The sequence below is a fragment of the Galendromus occidentalis genome, unplaced genomic scaffold, assembly GCF_000255335.2.
Source record: "Galendromus occidentalis unplaced genomic scaffold, Mocc_1.1 scf7180000076006, whole genome shotgun sequence".
NCBI classification, from domain to species: Eukaryota; Metazoa; Arthropoda; class Arachnida; order Mesostigmata; family Phytoseiidae; genus Galendromus; species Galendromus occidentalis.
Window position 1 is genome coordinate 92,363 of NW_003803996.1, and position 19,323 is coordinate 111,685.

Below are 19,323 nucleotides of genomic sequence, written 5' to 3' on the forward strand. Positions count from 1 at the left end.
TACCCCGGCCAATGCTCAGTCGACCAAGTTCCACGCTCAGAGTGAGCTGCGAGATCGAACCTGGTAGCAGCCATGCATCCGCAATCGATCAGTCCTTGTCAACAGTTCAGATGTTTTCTTACGAGCTCGATCTCGGTATTACTCAGGAAACTCATTGGGACTCGAGCCAGTTATCCGGATTCGCGCTTACAGAAGCGAATATGGTTTGCTGCAGGAATGAGAACTCGCGACTTCGCGCCGGTTAGTGAGTCGTAATGGCCTATATAATCTGAATGGCCACACGCAAGGGGAGGTGATCAGGCTAATGAGATTATTGGTTCCCCAGGTATTACTCCGCCCATCCCCCGTGCGCTCCGAGCGCCAATGCTTGCCGCAGATCAGTCTGGGTGTGAATCTTCGGAGCTTTGCTCCAGCGTAAGTTAATTAAGGCGGCCGAGCGCCCCCCTCGAAGATTGTCCCGTGAAATAATTCGCTTCCAGCCAATGCGCGACATCGACAATGCATTATCCGTTTCAATCTTCACAGGTCTCCGATCAAGAGCTTCGAGCTGCTTGATTCATTCAATTCCAACGAGTTCGACTTGATGCACTCGAATTGTTCGCCGATTTCGAAATGCCTATCTTCCGAGTTGGATTCAGGGAACCCAGATGATTCACTCAGCCAGGATGATCCTGATGCGACGGAATTGGGCTCGAAATCTTCGAAAACACCGACTGACTGCTCTGGTCTTGCTCGCATTTCTCGAGACTCCTTCCTTGCGGGAGTCCAGGGGCGGGAAAGCCCCGGAATCCCATCACACAGCACGCCGATTACGCGTAGGGAGAAGCCTACTGTTCCCAAGAGACAATCAACTCCCAAGAAGACTCCTGGTCCCTGCCCTACGGATCAGGAATTAACACCACCGAAAGCTGCCTCGGCTGATGCGGACGCGAGCTCCCGCAAAAGATATAGAGATGGCGACTTGAAAAGCGACACGTACGCTAGGATGATCCTTCGGAATTTCACCGATAACGGGAATTCGAAACTCCTCCTGCATCGTTTAGGCAAGATCACTCGCGGTCGCCGTGTGAAGAGGTTCGTCGTCCTCATGTTGGACGCTGCCATTGAGAACCCTACGAGAATCCAGCGACTCTGTGAGGCTCTACGGAAGCTATACAGGAGGAAACTGGTCACCGATGTCGAGCTCGGGGAGGCTCTGCGCGAGCGATTGGGGGACGCAGAGAATCTGATCAGAGTCTCTCCCGAATATTACGAAATCGTGACTGCTGTGATTAGCGAACTCATCGAGGGAATCAGACCGGAAACCGAGATCAGAATTGATTCGGAATGCTCGAGCTTCTGAGCGCTCTTATCACCCGCCACAGGGAACGCGGTCGACATGGATATCGGAGTGGTATATCCGAGATCCGAGTCATCCGAGTTCCACGATCGAGACCGATGACGATGCTAATCAGCGGCCGATCGAGGACCTTCCCGAAGCACAAAATTCTCGCTACAAGTCATGTATCATAAGCGTGTAAATTATTCAAGGTATCCAAGTAGGTGGATGATATGTAGAATGAAATTTTCAACGGCCAGCGGCCAATGGCTCGTCTCCCTTTGTAATCATCTCATGGCCGTTCCCCATGTCCCGGGAGCGCCCATCAATGCGCACAGCAAGTTCGTAATCGTAACCCGCCTAAGGAAAATGAGGGTCCTCTCCTTACTGATCTTGATTTTTTCGGCGAAACTCTCTCAGGTACACGGAAGGCTCCTATCTCTTCTCTCATGATTTGAGCCGATGAAATAGAAAGCATTTGTTTGGATTGAGACTGTTGTGGTGATTCAGCCCTTAATTGGGTAGGATCTTCCTACGGCGATTGAGGTTCGCCCTCTTTTTCTGCGAGAGAAGCTTCGCGTCGGGCTCCTTCTTCTTCTGCCAGGAAAGACCGGACGGTTCCTTGCTTGCGGAAACCGAGACTGACCACCTCCAAGAGTCTCGACCCCACGAACGTATTCAGATATCTTCGGAACAGCCGTTTGTTCTGTGAGCGCGTCCCCGGACAATCAATGTCCTTGTTAGCTATGTCGATCATCTGCAAGGAATTCCGACTTCGTTATCCCTCCCGGACCCGCATTCGGTGACATCGGGAATCGGGAGTCGTGAGGGAGCTTACTCACATCGACTTCCTTGACTCTGAAATGGTCCATTATCTCTTCAGGATGCGCGAATGACACAGTCGCCTGAACGTTTGCCAAGCATCGGACTTCGTTGCCGTTCTGAGATGCTTCCATCGTCACCTCCCCGACATCAATGTCAGCGGTGACTCTCTTCCCTGATCGTACAATATTGGCACGGTCAGGCTCAGAAGCTTTCCTCAAGCGAGGGAGACCTCAAACTCAATGAAAGATCTGTCGAGACAGGCGCGTGAATTCCTGCGATTGGACCAGACCTATGCGATTGACTTGGATTGACTCCTTGACAATAGAAAGAGCCGGCGCGACAATCAATCTGCAATTCTGAAGTTTGCGGTCTGACATTGCCTCTCGCATCATCCTCGAATTTTCGAAGACTGGCTCTTTTGACAATTCCTTTTGGGCTACGGCGAGCGCCTGATTGACCACCTTGGTCAATTCCTCAGCTTTCATAACTGTAGGATGAGAATCAATTCGTCAGAGTTGCTCACCGGCCTAGCTGACATAAGAAGGAGCGTTCATCAATTCCGGTTGGTCATGAGAAGAGAAAATTCGTTTGAGACTTTAACCGATCTGTTGTTCTTCGGAGGACTGTTGGAGGGCGAGAACCATTGTCTATCTAAACGTATATCTGACCATCGAACGAGTACTCAAAGCCGGACGGGTCGAAACCGTCAGGAATCGACACCGGAAATAGGAAACTGGGGAATAAGACATCCGGCGTAAAACTGCGGTGGTCTTCCGACTTCCGACAACGTCTCACGTGGTTCATCTTTGGGCTCAAGTTTTTGACGCACGATAGACGGCAGTAGGCTCGGAGGTATGGCTCCTGTGGTGACGAGGGTGAGGAATATCACACATCCTACAAGCATAAATATTAGGACCTTGATCGAAGTCGGCGTCGATGGCTTTTCGACTTTCTTCCCGAACGTGAACGAAGGCAAGCTCGATTGGCTCAAAGTCGAAACTGCGAATACAGGCTTTTGGAGCTTTCGTCCCAGACCTCAGGCGAAAATATCCTGTTAGAAATTGGTTACCGAACGGAGACCTCGGGATAGCACACTCGGCGTTGCAACTTTCTTACTGCATCGATCGAAGATCCCACATTCGGGACTAGGACAGACAGCCATAGTTTCGTTGTTGTTCTCGCTTGGAAGAGAGTGATCAATTTACATGCATGTCGAATCCCAATTGCCGATTGTGCGGTCGAAGTTATTCACTGCTGATATTCTGGTCACACATCTTATGTATGAATGAGTCTAGTCATGAGGCTAAGGTCTGACCCATGAGTGGCCTTTGGACGATCCCTGCGTCCGTGGTGGAACTCTGAAGTGGGTACCGCAAAGAACCGTTTTTTTGAAAACCGGGTTTTCGGGACAGAAAAACGATTTTCTCCAGAAATCGGTCCTTGAAGGCGGGTTTCCAATAGGACCGGGATCGAAACTCCTCGAAGGATAAGACCACATACTCCAGAATAAAAAACGTGTTTTTTCAAGAATGGGTTCTCTCATATCCGCCAAAGGGAACCTCTTCTTGACGATTCTGCGTTGAGAAGCCGATCTGCTCGGGATGAGACGGTCTCAAAAAACGGTTTCCTCCAAGGAGCCTCACTGAGAATCGATTGTTCTCAGCCTCTGGGAAAAACTGTTCTTTTTCTCGCCGAAAACCGGTTCCGAAACCAGCTGAGACCTCTTCACTCAAGTCGACAGGATAACATTTTTCCTCGGTGACCATACGTCCGCATATCCCTCATCGAACGAGCGATCGCTCCCGAAGGCGTATGAAGTGGGTGCGAGCGGGGCGACAGACGAATCCTTGGAGCAGAAATCGGGACGGCCTCATGTGTAGACGGATATGCTCCGAAAGAGTGATTCGAGCACGGGTACGTTCAAGAAAGGATGTGATCGGAATCTCCCGGCAGAAGACCCCGATGAGATGAAGAACCTTGATCTCTCACATATCTCTCGCATGTTCTCGAGCTGAGGCGAAGAATGTTTAGTCGGGTTTATATCGAGCAAAAGACAGTAGACCCCGATCGAATCGGAATCGACCTCACTTCAGTCTTCCAAGCTGCGTCTTCGTCCACCCTTCAGAGCCGTAGGGAAGCTTCATGTGCAGATATGAAGATCCTGACCTGTCCCCTCGCTACACCACCCCGTCCTGAGATGACACATTCTAAAGGTCCCCCCATTTATTCTCCTTTTCTAATTACTCCTTATCAGCTTTACTGCTCGCTGGGATATAATTTCTTCTCGGAAACCTCCGTAAGGGAGAGAGGGAGGAGCAGCCCCACACCTGGCAATCGACGCCGCCTTACCTGCTCTGCTCCTCTCATTGGACCGCCTGAATCTCCTATCACCATCCATTGATATGATCATGATATATGACATATATCATTATCTCCACACCAAGTTCACATCATTAACCTCTCCCCCGTTGATAAATGAGTTCCACATCATTGATATCTCCCGACCGCCTCCGTCATCTTCGAGTTGAATACCCACAGCGTGAAAGCAGATACAGTGGGGTTTGAAGCATATTGCGCTCGGGAGGTTTCCCTGAATGCTCGCTCGAGATGTATAGAAGGACCGTGCTACGCGGCAGCCTGCGAGATCACTTCTCGTACAAGAATGATGCCCTGATCATGCGGACCCATTATGATCGGAACGGATACTACGACCTTGTCGAAGTACAATAAATAATTGACTAACATTTGGAGCATTTTCTCATATCGGAGATCTGAGCACGCTATTTCGTCATTAGGAATTTCCAAAGTCGGCGAAGAAAAAGCTTCCGTCATTTTTCATGTCTTGGGCCGCTCAAGGTGCATTGTTCGTAGCTTGCATCGATATCTCCGACGAATCGGAAGCACCCTGCTGTGACTGGGGATGAGGAATAGTCAAATTCACTCGAATCGGGGCGGTGCATTGGACTTCGAATTCATCTTTGGATCCCTTCATCAATGAGCTGAAGCTCTATCACGGAAACGATGTTTTCACCTTGCAACAGAGTGTTTTCGCGGAAAGAGGTCGGGGAATGTCTTTCCAAAATATTGTCACAAGTTGTGAACGGAATGATTGTGGAGACTCAGACCTCGGTGGTCGACTTCAACATCATCGAATCTGTCCATGGCGGTCTTGACAATCTGAGATCCTCAATACCGTATTCCGATGAGGCTTCCTTCACGAGCGCTTCTCTCGCGAAATCCTCGCTCTGTCTACAAGCTTGTTCAATTGCTGCACAACCACACTGCGGAAGGTCTATTCATTCGAGGCATTTGATGACCGAAATTATCTTCCAGCTGTAACAGTAGCCTGCTTCTCGACTCCGGGAGTTTCCTCGGCTTCTAGAAAACTCACGATGTTCTTGCCTTCTATTTTATGTCTTGCAATGATCTATCCTCTGATCGAGGGAATGTCGAAGACCAAGAGGCACTAGCAAAGCACGCACTAAGGGCCGAGTATTATCCAGTGCCCTTTCTGCTCTGGTAATCGACTTCGAGTTGCCCTGATCAGGAACTGTGCGGTGGGAGAGGTGAAACGGTGCCCTCCACCGCCAGTCTGACAGAAATACTCATATGAATCCCGATAATTGAATCATGATTTGTACGTTTCATCCACCGCTTACAATCGGTACGCTCGGAGTGGAACGACAGATCGCGTCCATGACGCAGGTTTGACGCTGCGCTGTGTGCATCTGCGCTCTCGAGTTTATTCTAATGATGACAATTTTGATGAGAATCTGTCTTTAGACTTTTAAGTGCTAACAGTAGGTCACGGAACGTGGACATCACGATTCTTTAGGATACCAGTTCGAAAATAGTAGGCTATGGGCTCTCCCGTGAAAATTCGAGCCTTAGCCGCTCATCTGATTGGGAAAAACCCGTGTTTTCGCTCTATAAGAAAGAAGATCAGCACTCCAAACGAAAGGTACTCAGGGGATCTGATCTCGTACGGCGAAAATACTGGATATGCTTAGGAAGCGATATAGGGTGGAGGAAAGTGAATCTCGGGGAAACAAGTTCCCCATGTCGAATGTGAGGTCGTAGAAGCTCTCCGCGGGAAGCCTTTCACCCAGGAGATCACGGAGAACATGTGTTTCAGTTCAATCCAAGTCCTCGTGATGGACTCGTGATCCGTCTGGCTCGTAATCGAGCTCAAACCTCAGTTTGACTCGGGCATTTAGATTACTGGAATAGCGTTCCCGCGTTCACCGTTACGGTAAGTCCATCGAGGAAGACGGACACAGCGCGACATTGGATCTTGAATACCGTCCCAATACCCTGAAGACCGTATGTTCTCGTCAGATTTGATTGCTTTGGTGTACCGTGAGGATGTTGCGCTGGGGGCGCATGCTCCTCTTGCTCATCGCTGTTTCGCCGACGGCATCTACTCTGGGTCGGCTGTTTCGGGCGAGGCAAAGGGTCGCGGTCAATGGGGCGGTGCTCGTGGGCCACCAAGGGGAGCGCTCAGTGGTATACATGGATCGTCACCCGCGTTTCGGGAAACGCTTACCACGCCGAGGTGCGTCTCTCGCCGCCGGAATCTCGGTGGCTGGCGGCGCGATGCTCGGGAAAACTCTCCGAGTCCTCACGCCGGCCTTCAACTTGGCCCACACGCGGATTTCAGTCGTTTGTAAGTTCCGCAAGTGAGCTCAGAGGGATCCAGCCTTCTATCAGGGGCCTATGGATTGAATCGGATAGGTCAATGTCTTCGGGATTATTCCCCGGGAAAGATGAGCCCCCAACCATTGAATATCCGACATATCGCGACTCATCTGATTCCTGTATTCTTCAGTTCAGGCACCGACTATCGCACGGATCGACGGCCTACTGAATGGAATCGCGCAAGACTTCGGTTGCGCTCAGGATAGAGACATTCCGGAGAATATGGATCTCTCGAATACTTTCGAAACTGCTTTTGGTGATAGTAGGGGAACCTTGGCTCCGATCACGGGACCGGGCAGCAGGCAGCCGGGAGCCGACCGTTTTCCCCCTGGCGCCGGTGGTCCCGGGCACAGTGTGAACCGTTATCCAAGTAGCCTTGGCGGCCACGGACATCCCGGTCACGGTGGGAAATATTCTCCCGGACTCGGACCCTCTGGATCATTCGGGAAGCACGGTCCACGGAGACCTGGCGGACTAGGACCTGGAGGTGGAATCGACTACAACAATCCTTTCGATGACCCCTACGGAATGAATATCAGTGAGTGTCTCCGGGACTGGGAGAACGCCCAGATAGGACGCCTGGATGGACATATCTCACCGTAAAGCCAACATTGAGTCTCTCCTCGTTCGCTTCAGCCATCGCATCGCCGATTGTCGCCAACGAGATAAAACTTCTCAACGCGAGCATTTACGTGGCTGTCGTACGACTGGTTATACCTCTGTCCCAAGGAGGATTGAACGCGAACGCAACGTTTGCCGGTACTTATTCCAGAGTGATTTTTACCGTGATGAGTAGGGGAGTCGCGAAAATCCGTCGATAGCCAGTGTTGAGCAACCAGTAAGAGAAAGATGGTTGCGGCCGAATCGGGTCCGCTCTGATGTTCCTCACAGATTCGACCCAGGGCCGGGCTCTACGAGCCATCGGCCAGTATCGAAACGCATATTCGATTTCAGGCCGTACCCGTCTAAGAGCAGCCGCGGGGAACTTCTCGGTTGCCAGCTCGAGTCTCGATGATCTGCGGAGGACTGTAGATTCCAGCAACAAGGCGAGTGTTGACTATCTGAATGAGAATCTGAAAAAACATCGCTCGCGCTGTCGCTTATCCAGATTCTGGAGAATCGGAGACGTCTTTCACCATCGCGTGATAATGAGACGAAAATTTCCAGTATGCTCAAGATCTCGATAGAGCTTCCGAGAGACTCATCGATGACATGAATCGTATGAAGGACCTTTTGAGAAGAGAGGGAAACGAGGAGGAGATTGCTTCACTGGGCAAGTACTCGATCCAGGAAAAGGGCCAGGGGAGCGTCTGCTCTGAATTTTCCGATTTCATGACGCCTAATATAAGTATATGTAGATATGATTGGAAGAGCTTTTTGGCGAAGAGAGCTGAACCTTCCAGTTTCGAAAATGATTTACGACGCGGTGCCTGTTCTCAACTCTCTTGTGCTGGCGGATGTGCCCCCAGATCGGATCAGCGCATTCTTCCTGAACGTCATCGAAGGAATAGGTAGGTACTTGGAATGAAACACTCTCATTTGGGTCGCTGTCCGTCGGAAGCTGATGCCTCATCCCATTCCTTCAGTCAGCTGCGTCGTCGGTGAGACCATGCTGATGGCGTCGGACAGAGCGAAACAGATGAACGACGTCGTCGACTTCATCAATACGGCCTTGAAACCCCTCACGATATCGGCGAGCTACTCCACCATGTCGGAACCGGACCGAAACCCTCTCGAAGGCGACCCAGGCAGAAGATACGACTCTCCTAAAGCTCAGAATAATCCTCCTCGAAGTGATGGAGACCGCGACATGGATCGCAGCGTAGACCGAGAGAGAGATCGTGACGCAGGCCGAGCCGGAGACCGAGACGTTGATCGCGATGAGGACCGAGACGCAAACCGCGGTGCGGATCGCAAGGGCGAGCGAGATGCAGACCGCAGTGTGGATCGCAATGACGACCGGGACTCGGAACAGAATTCAGACCGGGATGCAGCCCGGAAGATACCGCCGGACAACAGAGACCGGCTCCCCGGAGATGGCGATCGCGACGAGGCCGAGAGAGTCGATCGGGGTCCTCGTGATGAGGAGGGATCGAATGACGAGCGATATCCTTCAAGACCGCGTCAGTTCTCGAATCCCGATCGGTATCCAGAGAGTCCGAGAGCCCGAGACCGGGGGAGTTTGTTAGATGGGGAAGACTCGGGCGGAAGGACGGACTCACGGGACAGAAGTGGTTCCAGAGAGAGTGAAGACTCTTCAGAATTAGCAGATTTCAGCAAAAGGGCGAGTTCCCGAGAGAGAGAGGATTCCCGAGAGAATGGAGAATTCCGCGAAGGCAGAGATTCTCGGGAGAGGGATGATACTCGAGAGAAAGGGGAGTCCCGAGAGAGATCTGATTCTCGAGAGACAGGTGGTTCTCGTGAAGGAGGGGAGAGGCGATTCGGGAGCGAAAAACTTCCCCAGGGCAGAGACCCTTCAAGATCCGTCGAGGATCGGGGACCCTCTTCCGATAGACGTGAGGAAGCCTGGGAGGATCCGAAACGGAACGCCAGGCAGCGGTCGAGAGACAACGGCCGGAATTCGAACGACTCGAGAAGACCATCATGGGAGGACTCGCAATCGGGTCATATCTCGAAGCATGACGCACGAGACGGTCAGCGAGATTCGAGCAAAACTCGGGGCGATTCGTGGGACGCTCCTCCGCGTCAAGACCATGAGAGACGGGATTTTGCTCCAAATGTCAGGCCAACGTACACAAGATGAATATGGAATCCGAACATGTAGCGTGAGCCTGACTATGAAAGGGTGGCTGTCGAGCAGGCTCTCAAACTACTGGCTTAATCGAGGAATTTTCAATTTATGGTAATCCTAGGTAATCTGCCTTCTCCTCTCCGGGTTGTCCGGAGTGCTCCCCGCGATTCCATCCTGATGACTTCTTATTCTGAGGCATCCCTCGAAAGACCCGAACACCTTGTACAGCTTCATGTCTCGCGCTCTACCTGCGGAGAGTATACATCCAGGAGAAACACTGTGACCGATAATAAAGGAATCGTGACCTGAATGGCGCGCATACTATTGTCAAGCAATCTGGGATATTTCCATGTGAAGCCCGATCCGATCAGATATTTATTGTACAGCTCTTCGGAACTCAGAAAAGTCCTCCTCGAAGGACTGATCGGATGATGAAGCTTCATCGAGTTACACGAAACGCGGATAAAAGCTCAGGAGTTATCGACAACAGTAACATCTCTCTTCTTGAGACTCCTCAACTGCTTCTTCTTCATTCGCTTGAGCTTCGCCGTATTCTTGATCACCGTGACAACCTGGAACATTCGATGTATCGTTGAGGTCGGCAGTGGGAACCACCAATCGGAGTGGGAACGATCTTCGACGCAATCTTCGTGAAAGAAGAAGTCACTCACCTCGCCTTTCCGCTCGTTTGCCTCGCGTGCCTTTCGATTTGCTTCACATCTTTTGCGTTTGGCCTCCAGAGCAGCTTTCTTACCCTCATCGATTTGTCGTTGGAGTTCCTAGTCGCGAAAACGAGCGTTACTCGAATAGGGGCCGCCAGATGAGACGAGATTGAGCCCACTGGCCCCGCTCTCTGACCCATTAGGAAATACCCGAAACCCATTTTATGAGGGAATAAATAGGAATTCTCGGCACTAACCTGAACTTTTCTCCTGTCGTTCCTTTCCTCCATGGCTCTTTTAAATGGTGTTTTGAGTGGCGTGACGGCAATCATAGACTTGAAGCGTGACTTGGGTGCTTTCCATATCCTTGAAGACAAAATGATCACTATTGAAGACACACAGGCCTACATCCTGGAGTTCGGAGTCATGGTACACGAGTCTCCATCTGAAGGCACGATTCGACCCTTGTACGTGGGTACGTGGAGAAAATGAATCCTCTTTCTTACCTCCCGGATTTTGGCTTGCCTCGAGGCACTTCAATCTTTGAAGACTCCATGATATCGACGCTTCAGGAGGGAGGATGCGCGTATCGATATCCTCAATTTCTCCTATGTATCACAGTCTGTCGAGCAAACGATATCGGACTCCAACTAGATTCACGTGGTTCCCTCCGAAATATCAACATCGCGTCCCTCTCTCATTTGGGAGAGGCCATGGAGGAGCTTTGAATGATGACGCGCTTGATGATCTCGCACGGCAAGAGCGGCTGCATTTCCGACTGACTCTCGTTGGAGAGCAGGGAGGCTGAACATCAACGAGCGATAAGGCTCGAACCGCTGAATGCAGGAATGCCTGAGTCACGGAGCGAGTGCTCGAGCCCTGAGGAGTGATGATGGTCTGCTAAGCTGGGTGCCAAGGAATGTGTGTTCCGAAATCTGGTAAAAAACAAGTCCATCTCGGGACGCGTCGTCAGAAATTCAACTTGATTGGTGGTTAATGCAATGATAATTCCTTCCCGTAATCAGCCGTAGAATTCCGCGAATGGCAGCCCGAATCGAATATTCCTGTGCGAATGGTATTCATGATCGACGGTCCCTCTTTGCCGCGGTCCGGCGTCGGTGATTAAGGTTACGCGTTTGATGCTCTGTCTCCCCCGGAGAATTGGTTTTCTGCTCGTCCCCGAGTAAGCCCCAGATCCTGTCTCGGATCCGATGCTGATAGCAGGAGCTAGATTCCGTCACTTCTCGTACAGTGACACTTGAGTTGATGAGTTCAAGTCGTTGCTTGCCATGCGGTTTCCGATACTCATCTCATTAAGGAAGATCGTTCTCAGCAGAATCACGTGACAGAGCGCGCTTAGGCCACGTTCTCACTCGCAGATGATACGAAGTGATTATTAAACTGAAGAAGACCGTCGCCTTTCGCATCAGTCAATTATTCTCCCGAGTCAGTCTGGCTTCCGAAGTTCAGATGTTGCGAGGATCGGTATTTATCTCTCGGCCCAGGATCTGCGGACGAGCGAAGATGGCTCCTATGTCTCTCGAACTTTTGCCTTGAGTGAGTCGGAAGCATCGAGACTCCTATCAATGGAACAATGCATATCGCCGCGAGTTTCGAATCGGACCCCTTAAGCAGCTGAGAGCGGCATCGTCTCCCCCCGAGCAGTTCAACCTCTTGTACAACGCGTCAAGTCTTCCCATACGATGCATGTTATAAGATCGTTCTGAAAGCTCTCTCGCGATACGTAGCAACCATAGCTCCTCGGATCCCTTCGTTGGATTTAGCGGAGTTGCACTCAATTCTGCCATTCAATTCTCGTGGAACGATGCCATTGTGAACGATCGCAGCCCAAGATAGAGGGCTCATTCCGCGATACTTTCCGAATTGAATCGATCCCTGACGGGAACGGCCAATTCCTCCGAAGGGTTCAGACCTTCGAAGCGAAACTCTCGAATGAACAGACTATCGAACGCGTTTCGGGCTAGATCTAGCCGCGAACGACAAGTCCGGGGACAGAATGAAAAGTTTTCCCTCAGCTGTCTTAATCCGATGAGCCGATATTCTAGAAAGTCTCAAGGATTTTAGAGATGCCTGGCTACATCCGTCGTCTGGGGTATCGCTCCAACTCATTCGTCGGGCAGCGTCGCGATGGGTTAAAGGATCGGATCGGGCAAAAGACCCCGACAATTATATCAGGTGCGGGGAATCCGAAGGATTGGATAGCTCCGGTTCCTGACGAGCCCTCAAGGACTGTAATTGCCTTCTCGAATCGGGAGCTCGTCTCACTCAGGGGAAGCTGCATCGCCTCTACTCAGATGGATCTGAGGCGAGGAGCGGGGGGAGGGCATTCTTTGCGGAATTTCTGACCGCTAGAACTTCTGAAGGAGTGCCAAATAGAACAGGTCATAAGACGACGGACACTCGGATAACTCACCCTCTGAACGCTCAGGTATGGATAGAACTTCTCGGTAGTGATAGTATTTCGGTGCTGAGCCCGAGCCTTCTCCGATATTAATGTTATCAGTTATCACAAACCGGGAGAAAGGCGGCGAGGATATCAGGATCTATGAAGCTCCCCATGAAGTCAGTCGTTGATGGACGACCAATTAGTGATGCGCCGATCGCTGTCAACGCGCAGCGAGAGCATTAACGAAACCAACGATCCAGCCACCCGTCGGCGGTCGGTCGTCATGAGCAGCTCGTCTACGTGAGATTCTCGGTGCCACAATTTTCAGGAGGGGCGAGAAGCCGTGTAGTACGACCACGGTGTGGTGGGAGTATGATGCAGATAGATTCGACATCGATTATTATTATTGTTATCATTCGGAGTCAAGATGTCGGAGCGCACACCGAGATTTGTTAAAGTCGTGGTCGTAAAACTCATCTGCTGATAGTCGTTCGAGGGAGTGCGCACCATCGCCGTGTCTATAGGGAGTAGTAAACTTGTTGGCTTCGACATGAGCGGCGTAAATGAGCAATCGCGAGCCCTGGTTAGCAAGAAAACCTCGACGGTAGCTCTCAGACCTCAGTTGGGATTGCTCTCTGGAGTTTCCATCATTGTCGGTGGCATAATCGGTTCGGGAATATTCGTGTCCCCAACTGGAGTCGTCCGTTACGCTGGCTCTCCAGGATTGAGTCTCATCGTTTGGCTGCTAACGGGAGTTGTGTGCACCATTGGAGCGTTATGTTACGCAGAGCTCGGTACCCTGATTCCGAAGTCTGGGGCGGACTACGCTTACATACGCCACTGTTGGGGGGATCTGCCGGCGTTCATGTTCCTCTGGGTTTCACTCGTGATGGTTTTCCCGATGTCGAACGCCATCGGGGCCATTACGTTCTCGCATTACTTCCTGCAACCGATATTCAGCAGAATAGGCTGCTCGGCTGAGATGCTTCCTGACTCTGCAGTGCAGCTGCTGGCAGCTGCTGTGATGTGTGAGTATTTTTCTTTGCCTACCACAAATCGTGCGCAAATATGTCCTCCATCCCATTCGAAGCGGAACGGAAACAGTGGAATCGAGTACAGTAGACTCAGTGAGATAATTAAAATCATTCTCGGTAAAAATGAAAGGTATCCACCCCCGTGGCGACATGCCGAGACATTCATTTCCCTATACCGATACGCTTTATTTCCCGTGAGAACTTCGAGTCCCGGTGTATGAGTAAGGGAGCACGGGTCGAGCACGACTCTAATCGCCTCGATTACGACCATTATCGGGGGATCAAAGTAAATTATCATATGAGAGGGAGCTCGATTTCTGCAGAAAGGGTTCATCTTGAGGGCATACCGGCGAGAAGGAGGCTCCCATGGAATCGTCAGTGACAAGTCACAAGCACACATAAGTTCTCGCGTTTCCCAGCGGCGGGATTCCGGCTTCTCACGAACCCAGTCCACAGCTTATCTCTCTATCCGCGATACGCGCTCTCATATCCCCGATACTCGTCTTCTGCACTGGAGATCCAGGCCCGGGAGAAGGCGCGGTGCTTTCCTCCATGAGTATCCATGGTACACTCGAAAATACCTGCTTGGAAAGATGCCAGGACGATACAACGGCAGCTCAATCCGACGGGATCTCTTAGCCTTGCAATTCGCCTCGGGGCGGTTGTTCTCCTCCATTGCATGCGTAGAGTGCAGCAAGGGAGTCTATCACCATCCGGCTTCCCAGGCGAACGAGAATCGGCCACAATGAAACACCCGCGGCGACGCGACGTTTCCCATCTACCGTTCGGCAGGCGTCACGGCTCGGAGAGCGGAATCGGCGAGGGGAACCAGGTCTGTCAGCCCTACCCCACCGCTGCGGGAGCGAGGATTAGAGCAGCGTTACTGGGTCGATTCATCTGTGAAAAAAGTGGCTGCTTGACTGTTAGTCCGTTTGGGTCTCTCTTCACTCGTAACCTTCATGACGGACTGTGGTGCTCGAGTGCAGAATGATGAGTACTTGACCGTCAGCACAACTGCCTGTGGGCAACCGCTGACCGACTGACTGATTCGGCGTCGAGCTCTGTTCACGTGCGACATTGCGATCGAGTGCATCTGGCCCAGCACCTGTGGACATAATGGTGTCTGCCGTGACAGCAGGTGGCGGTGGAGACGGCGGCGCGGTCGGTCTCAAACGCGAGTTGGGTCTCCTCAACGGGGTGGGCATCATCGTAGGGATAATTATCGGAGCCGGGATCTTCGTCTCTCCGACGGGTGTAGTGCGGAACTCGGGTTCGGCAGGAATGTCGATTATTGTTTGGGCAGCCTGTGGACTCATGTCACTTGTCGGTGCGATGTGCTACGCGGAACTAGGGACCATGATCCCGAAATCGGGGGGTGACTACGCGTACATCTCTCAAATATATGGGCCGTTGATGGGCTTCCTCTATCTGTGGGTGTCGCTGCTGATAATGCAGCCTGTGCATAACGCCATCCAAAGTATCACGTTCGCTAATTATATTCTCGCGCCAATTTTCGATGGTTGTGATTTACCTGATGCCGCCTTAAGGCTCTTAGCAGCCGCTGTTCTATGTGAGTCCCTGCATATATGTATACATATATGTATACATATATGTATATGTACCTATGTAGATATTTATATCCCGCGTTCGCTCATTCGGATTGGGAAGGAAGAGTCCTCAACGCATTAAATCGCGGGGAAGATACAGTGGCCACAGAGGGAACTCATCCAGCGTGTTTTCGAGTTTGAATAATTGCCATGTTTCGAACTTCGGAAAATTAGCTCCGATAGTTCCGAGGAAAACTGTCGAGATTCCGAATATTTCATTCAGGGGGCCGAGCGGGCAGCGACTCGTACCGAGGGCATCGCAGTTCGAGACAAGAACAACACGTCCTCCTTCGAACTATCGATAAGCGTAGATGCCTCATTCGGATCGAGAGCCGCCAATTCGAATTTTCCGATTCTTGTCGTTATAAGGCGTCTGGTAGCTCCGTGGTCTGAGCTCATTCAGATGACGGTATGAACGCGGAAACAGACCCACAACTCACCATGGTCCTGTGGACTTCGACAGGCCGCCTCGGTCTAATTTTTGCGAGCTCTAGCTGGAGGGATAGTTTCCCGAGTTTTTTTTACGCTTGCTCCCCACACTGCACGAATGCATCAGTCGAATTGATATGTTACAAAAACTTGATTACAAACCGAACAATCGCTGCTCCCACATACTGCTCGCTCTATCACGGAACGCGCCCCGCCGCGAGGGATTTACCGTCTCCTGAGACCAAGCATCTGTTTTTACCAGATTACGTTTTTTTGCGACCGAATTGGAACGTTGAAATAGACTTCGAGAGCGCCCTGCACGATGGGGCGTCCGGAGTCGAAAACAGACTAATCGAGGATCGATCGAGCGACAGAGCTTTGAGGACTCACCTGCCGGACATAACAACTCGAGCGCTTCAAATGTCTCGAGAAAAATCATTCCTATCAAGAAGGAGGAATTTGAGGTGTGAAATGCTCAGCTGCCCGTTTCTCTTAACAATTGCCGTTCTGCAGGTCTGCTCACCTTCATCAATTGCTATGAAGTCAAATGGGCGATGTTCGTTCAGGACTCGCTAATGTTCGCCAAGGTTTGAACTGGATGCGGGGAATTCTGCCTGAGTTCTCTTATGCAATCGACGAATACAGACGCGAAATGATTCTCCTTAATCGGGTTCGTTCTCTCTCCAGGTGCTGGCGCTCTGCCTGATTATTGCGATCGGTGGGTACGAGCTCTTATTCGTGGGAAATTCCATTAACTTGACAACTCGTCTGTGGGACAACACAGTGTACGATCCGAGTAGCATCTGCTTGGCTTTCTACAGCGGACTTTTCTCTTATGCTGGATGGTGAGTAGGTTGTGACAGATCTCTATCAGACCGAAACCCTTCGATTGTCCGAGGTCTCGCTGTTTCATTTCCTCAATCATAAAAGTATTAGGTATAGATGGACTAGACCCACGGAACGGATACACAGGAATAACGGCGAAACGCGATGCTCCAGGAGAAGCCGCGTGGCTGCCTCGAGAGTCGCGTGTCGAGGGATCAGTTGACCCTTCTCAGTCATTCAGCTCGTGAAATATGCTTCATTCAAGCCTTAGGCGAAGGGGAATGTCTTGAGTGGGTCCAGCGGAGCCAATATCCCGGGGCCGTCATAAGTGATCCTTGATTGTCCCTTGAGCTGGATACAACCTGAGAGATTTTTCACGAAGAGTGCATCGCTAATTTTCAAAAGATTCTCGATCGTTCGAGCTGGGATCGAAACATTGACAATGGGATATGCTTTCCGAAAATGATCTGGGAGCCGACGAAGCGCTCATCGGTGACTTAGAAGTCGAGTGCGGTTTCCAGGAACTATCTGAACTTCGTGACGGAAGAATTGAAGGACCCCTTCCGGAACTTGCCGTTCGCCATCTACATCTCGCTGCCGATCGTTACTACCGTGTACCTCTTGGCAAACGTGGCGTACTTCGTTGTACTGACGACCACGGAGGTGGGATCTGCCTCCGCAGTCGCGGTGGTGAGATTCCTTCTTTGCGCTAACTCAGTTTTACGAACCATTGCCGGTGCAAAACGAAGCTCTTACCAAAGAGGAATATCCCGATAGGCCTGACAATTTTAGACATGTGGAAGAATGTGCGAGGGAAATCTCCATGCACCTCTTTCAGGCCTTCGGTGAGCGCACCCTCGGCTCATATTCTTGGATAATCCCGGTCGCTGTAGCTCTGTCGACCTTCGGTGGTCTGAATGGCGGCATTTTTGCCAGCTCTCGGTAGGTCCCGGAGTGTGCCTCGGCGAGAGCTTTGGAATACGCCTGCTGAAGGAGGAAGTCGAGCCTGGCATTTCCGGGAGGCCGTGATTCAGCCAGACTTATCATGAGAGATGTCGAACGAAGTCGAAAAACTTACTCAATCGACAACCTTTACTCCAATCTCCTAACCGATGAGTCATCTGCAGGTTATTTTTTGTCGGCGCTCGGCAAGGCCACCTACCGGATTTCATATCGATGATCAATATGAATTGCTGTACTCCAACCCCATCTCTCGTATTCTTGGTGAGTGATCTTTCCTCCTACTTTCTCCCAAGGCTAGGATGCTCTAGAAATCATGGTCATGACCTTCAATTCGACGCCCACACTTGTGCGTCATTAATGTGTGGGCGACATCTCAGCAGGGCAGTCCATCTTAACTCCAACTTCCCGAAAATTGAGCTCTATATTTCTCCCCCGACATCATCACCCGAAGGGGTCTCTGTCTGAGAAGGCTCATCAAGGGCAAGGACGCGGAGCCTTGCGTCACCCAATGACCTCTTTATGGTATACACCTGATTTGAGGCTTGGCGTTGTTTCTCAGCGCACACGGCTGGTGGTATTTGGGCGTTTGGAGTAAGAGGAGAAATGGTCAGACTATCCGTCGAGTATACCAAACTACGCGTATGGAAAGCGAGGGTTTGACTCTGAATCCAGTCGAGCCTTTGGAATCCTTCGATCCAATCCGAGCGCATTTCCAAGAAAAAATAAAGAGGAAACCACTTCGGAAGCGCAAGCAGTTTGCGTCACTAATCGCGCTCGCACCGACTGATCTTAATCGCAGTCCCCGTCTTCCTCAGTGCCTCCTGTCGTTGCTGTATTTATCCAACACCGATGTTTTGGTACTCATCAATTACACGGCTTTTAGCGAGGCTCTCTTCATGATGTTGTCCGTCAGCGGCCTGCTATGGCTGAGATACAAAGAGCCCGAGCTCGAACGGCCGATAAAGGTTCGTGGAAGTTTCTTTCGACCTATGATCCGCAAAACGAGCCAAATCCACTGATTCCGGTGAATGACACGATACTTTGAAGTATAGGACAAGACCTTCGCTAGAAAATATTCCGACGACCCGCATCGTGTCGAGCAGTCGTGAAAGTCTTTCTCCTTCTTCATGCAGGTCAACATCATTCTGCCGGTGGTGTTCTTCTTGATCTCAATTTTTTTGGTGGTGTTGCCTTTCTTCTCTCAGCCGCTTGAGACACTCGTTGGCTTGGGCATTGCACTTTCCGGAATCCCGGTGTACTTCGTAACCGTCAATTGGAAGAAGAAACCTCAAGCTTACCGGAACGCAATATGTAAGCATTGGGATAATTTTTGGCCGACTGTTTGTCCGATTCTCGCCCTGAGCGTAGAAGAAAGCCTATGGGTAGCGACGGGAGGAATGGTTTCTCAGAGCTTGGGTCCATTGTGATTTCCTCACCGGAACATGCATCCACCGTAATTCTTTCTCCCCAGCCTCGACGACCGCATTCATACAGAAAGTACTGAACAGCGTTCCTGAGAAAACGGACTGATGGCCGCTATGACAAAGCTCCCCCGAGGCATTCGGCTATACTTCTCAGAAGTCCCATACTTCTCAGCTATCCCAAACATCAACGAATTCCGGCGCCGGTCGATAAGCTCGACGGAAACATGAATAGTCGGATTTTTTTGATGCAGCACTGCCGACTGGTGATTGTTTATGGGAGATTTTCGTACGAATTGAGGAATAAATACACCCGATCATGAAGTCCCGAGTAATCGCCGACTGCGGATCTGGACTTCGCGCTCATCGCTCTGTGGCTTTT

General features: G+C 51.0%; 3 protein-coding genes across 3 annotated transcripts; 2 read left to right on the forward strand and 1 right to left on the reverse strand.

Moving 5' to 3' along the window:
• Nucleotides 1–9,942: 9,942 nt before the first annotated feature.
• On the reverse strand, nt 9,943–10,950 carry LOC100903154 (coiled-coil domain-containing protein 86). The gene is made up of 4 exons (XM_003738490.1): nt 10,762–10,950; nt 10,513–10,621; nt 10,265–10,372; nt 9,943–10,165 (listed from the first exon to the last, which is right to left on the reverse strand). The coding sequence occupies exons 1-4, from the start codon at nt 10,809–10,811 to the stop codon at nt 10,064–10,066; spliced, it is 369 nt and encodes a 122-aa protein (XP_003738538.1). The 5' UTR covers nt 10,812–10,950; the 3' UTR covers nt 9,943–10,063.
• Nucleotides 10,951–13,212: 2,262 nt separating this feature from the next.
• LOC100908200 (putative L-type amino acid transporter 1-like protein MLAS) lies at nt 13,213–13,917 on the forward strand. The gene has a single exon (XM_003738519.1). It carries the CDS (start codon nt 13,213–13,215, stop codon nt 13,915–13,917), a length of 705 nt encoding a protein of 234 aa, XP_003738567.1.
• Nucleotides 13,918–14,765: 848 nt separating this feature from the next.
• Nucleotides 14,766–19,301, forward strand: LOC100902865 (large neutral amino acids transporter small subunit 1). Its single transcript, XM_003738488.2, has 9 exons — nt 14,766–15,266; nt 16,246–16,319; nt 16,420–16,577; nt 17,079–17,247; nt 17,396–17,499; nt 17,685–17,781; nt 18,336–18,485; nt 18,654–18,831; nt 18,992–19,301. The coding sequence occupies exons 1-9, from the start codon at nt 14,813–14,815 to the stop codon at nt 19,048–19,050; spliced, it is 1,443 nt and encodes a 480-aa protein (XP_003738536.1). The 5' UTR covers nt 14,766–14,812; the 3' UTR covers nt 19,051–19,301.
• The last annotated feature ends 22 nt before the right edge of the window (nt 19,302–19,323 follow it).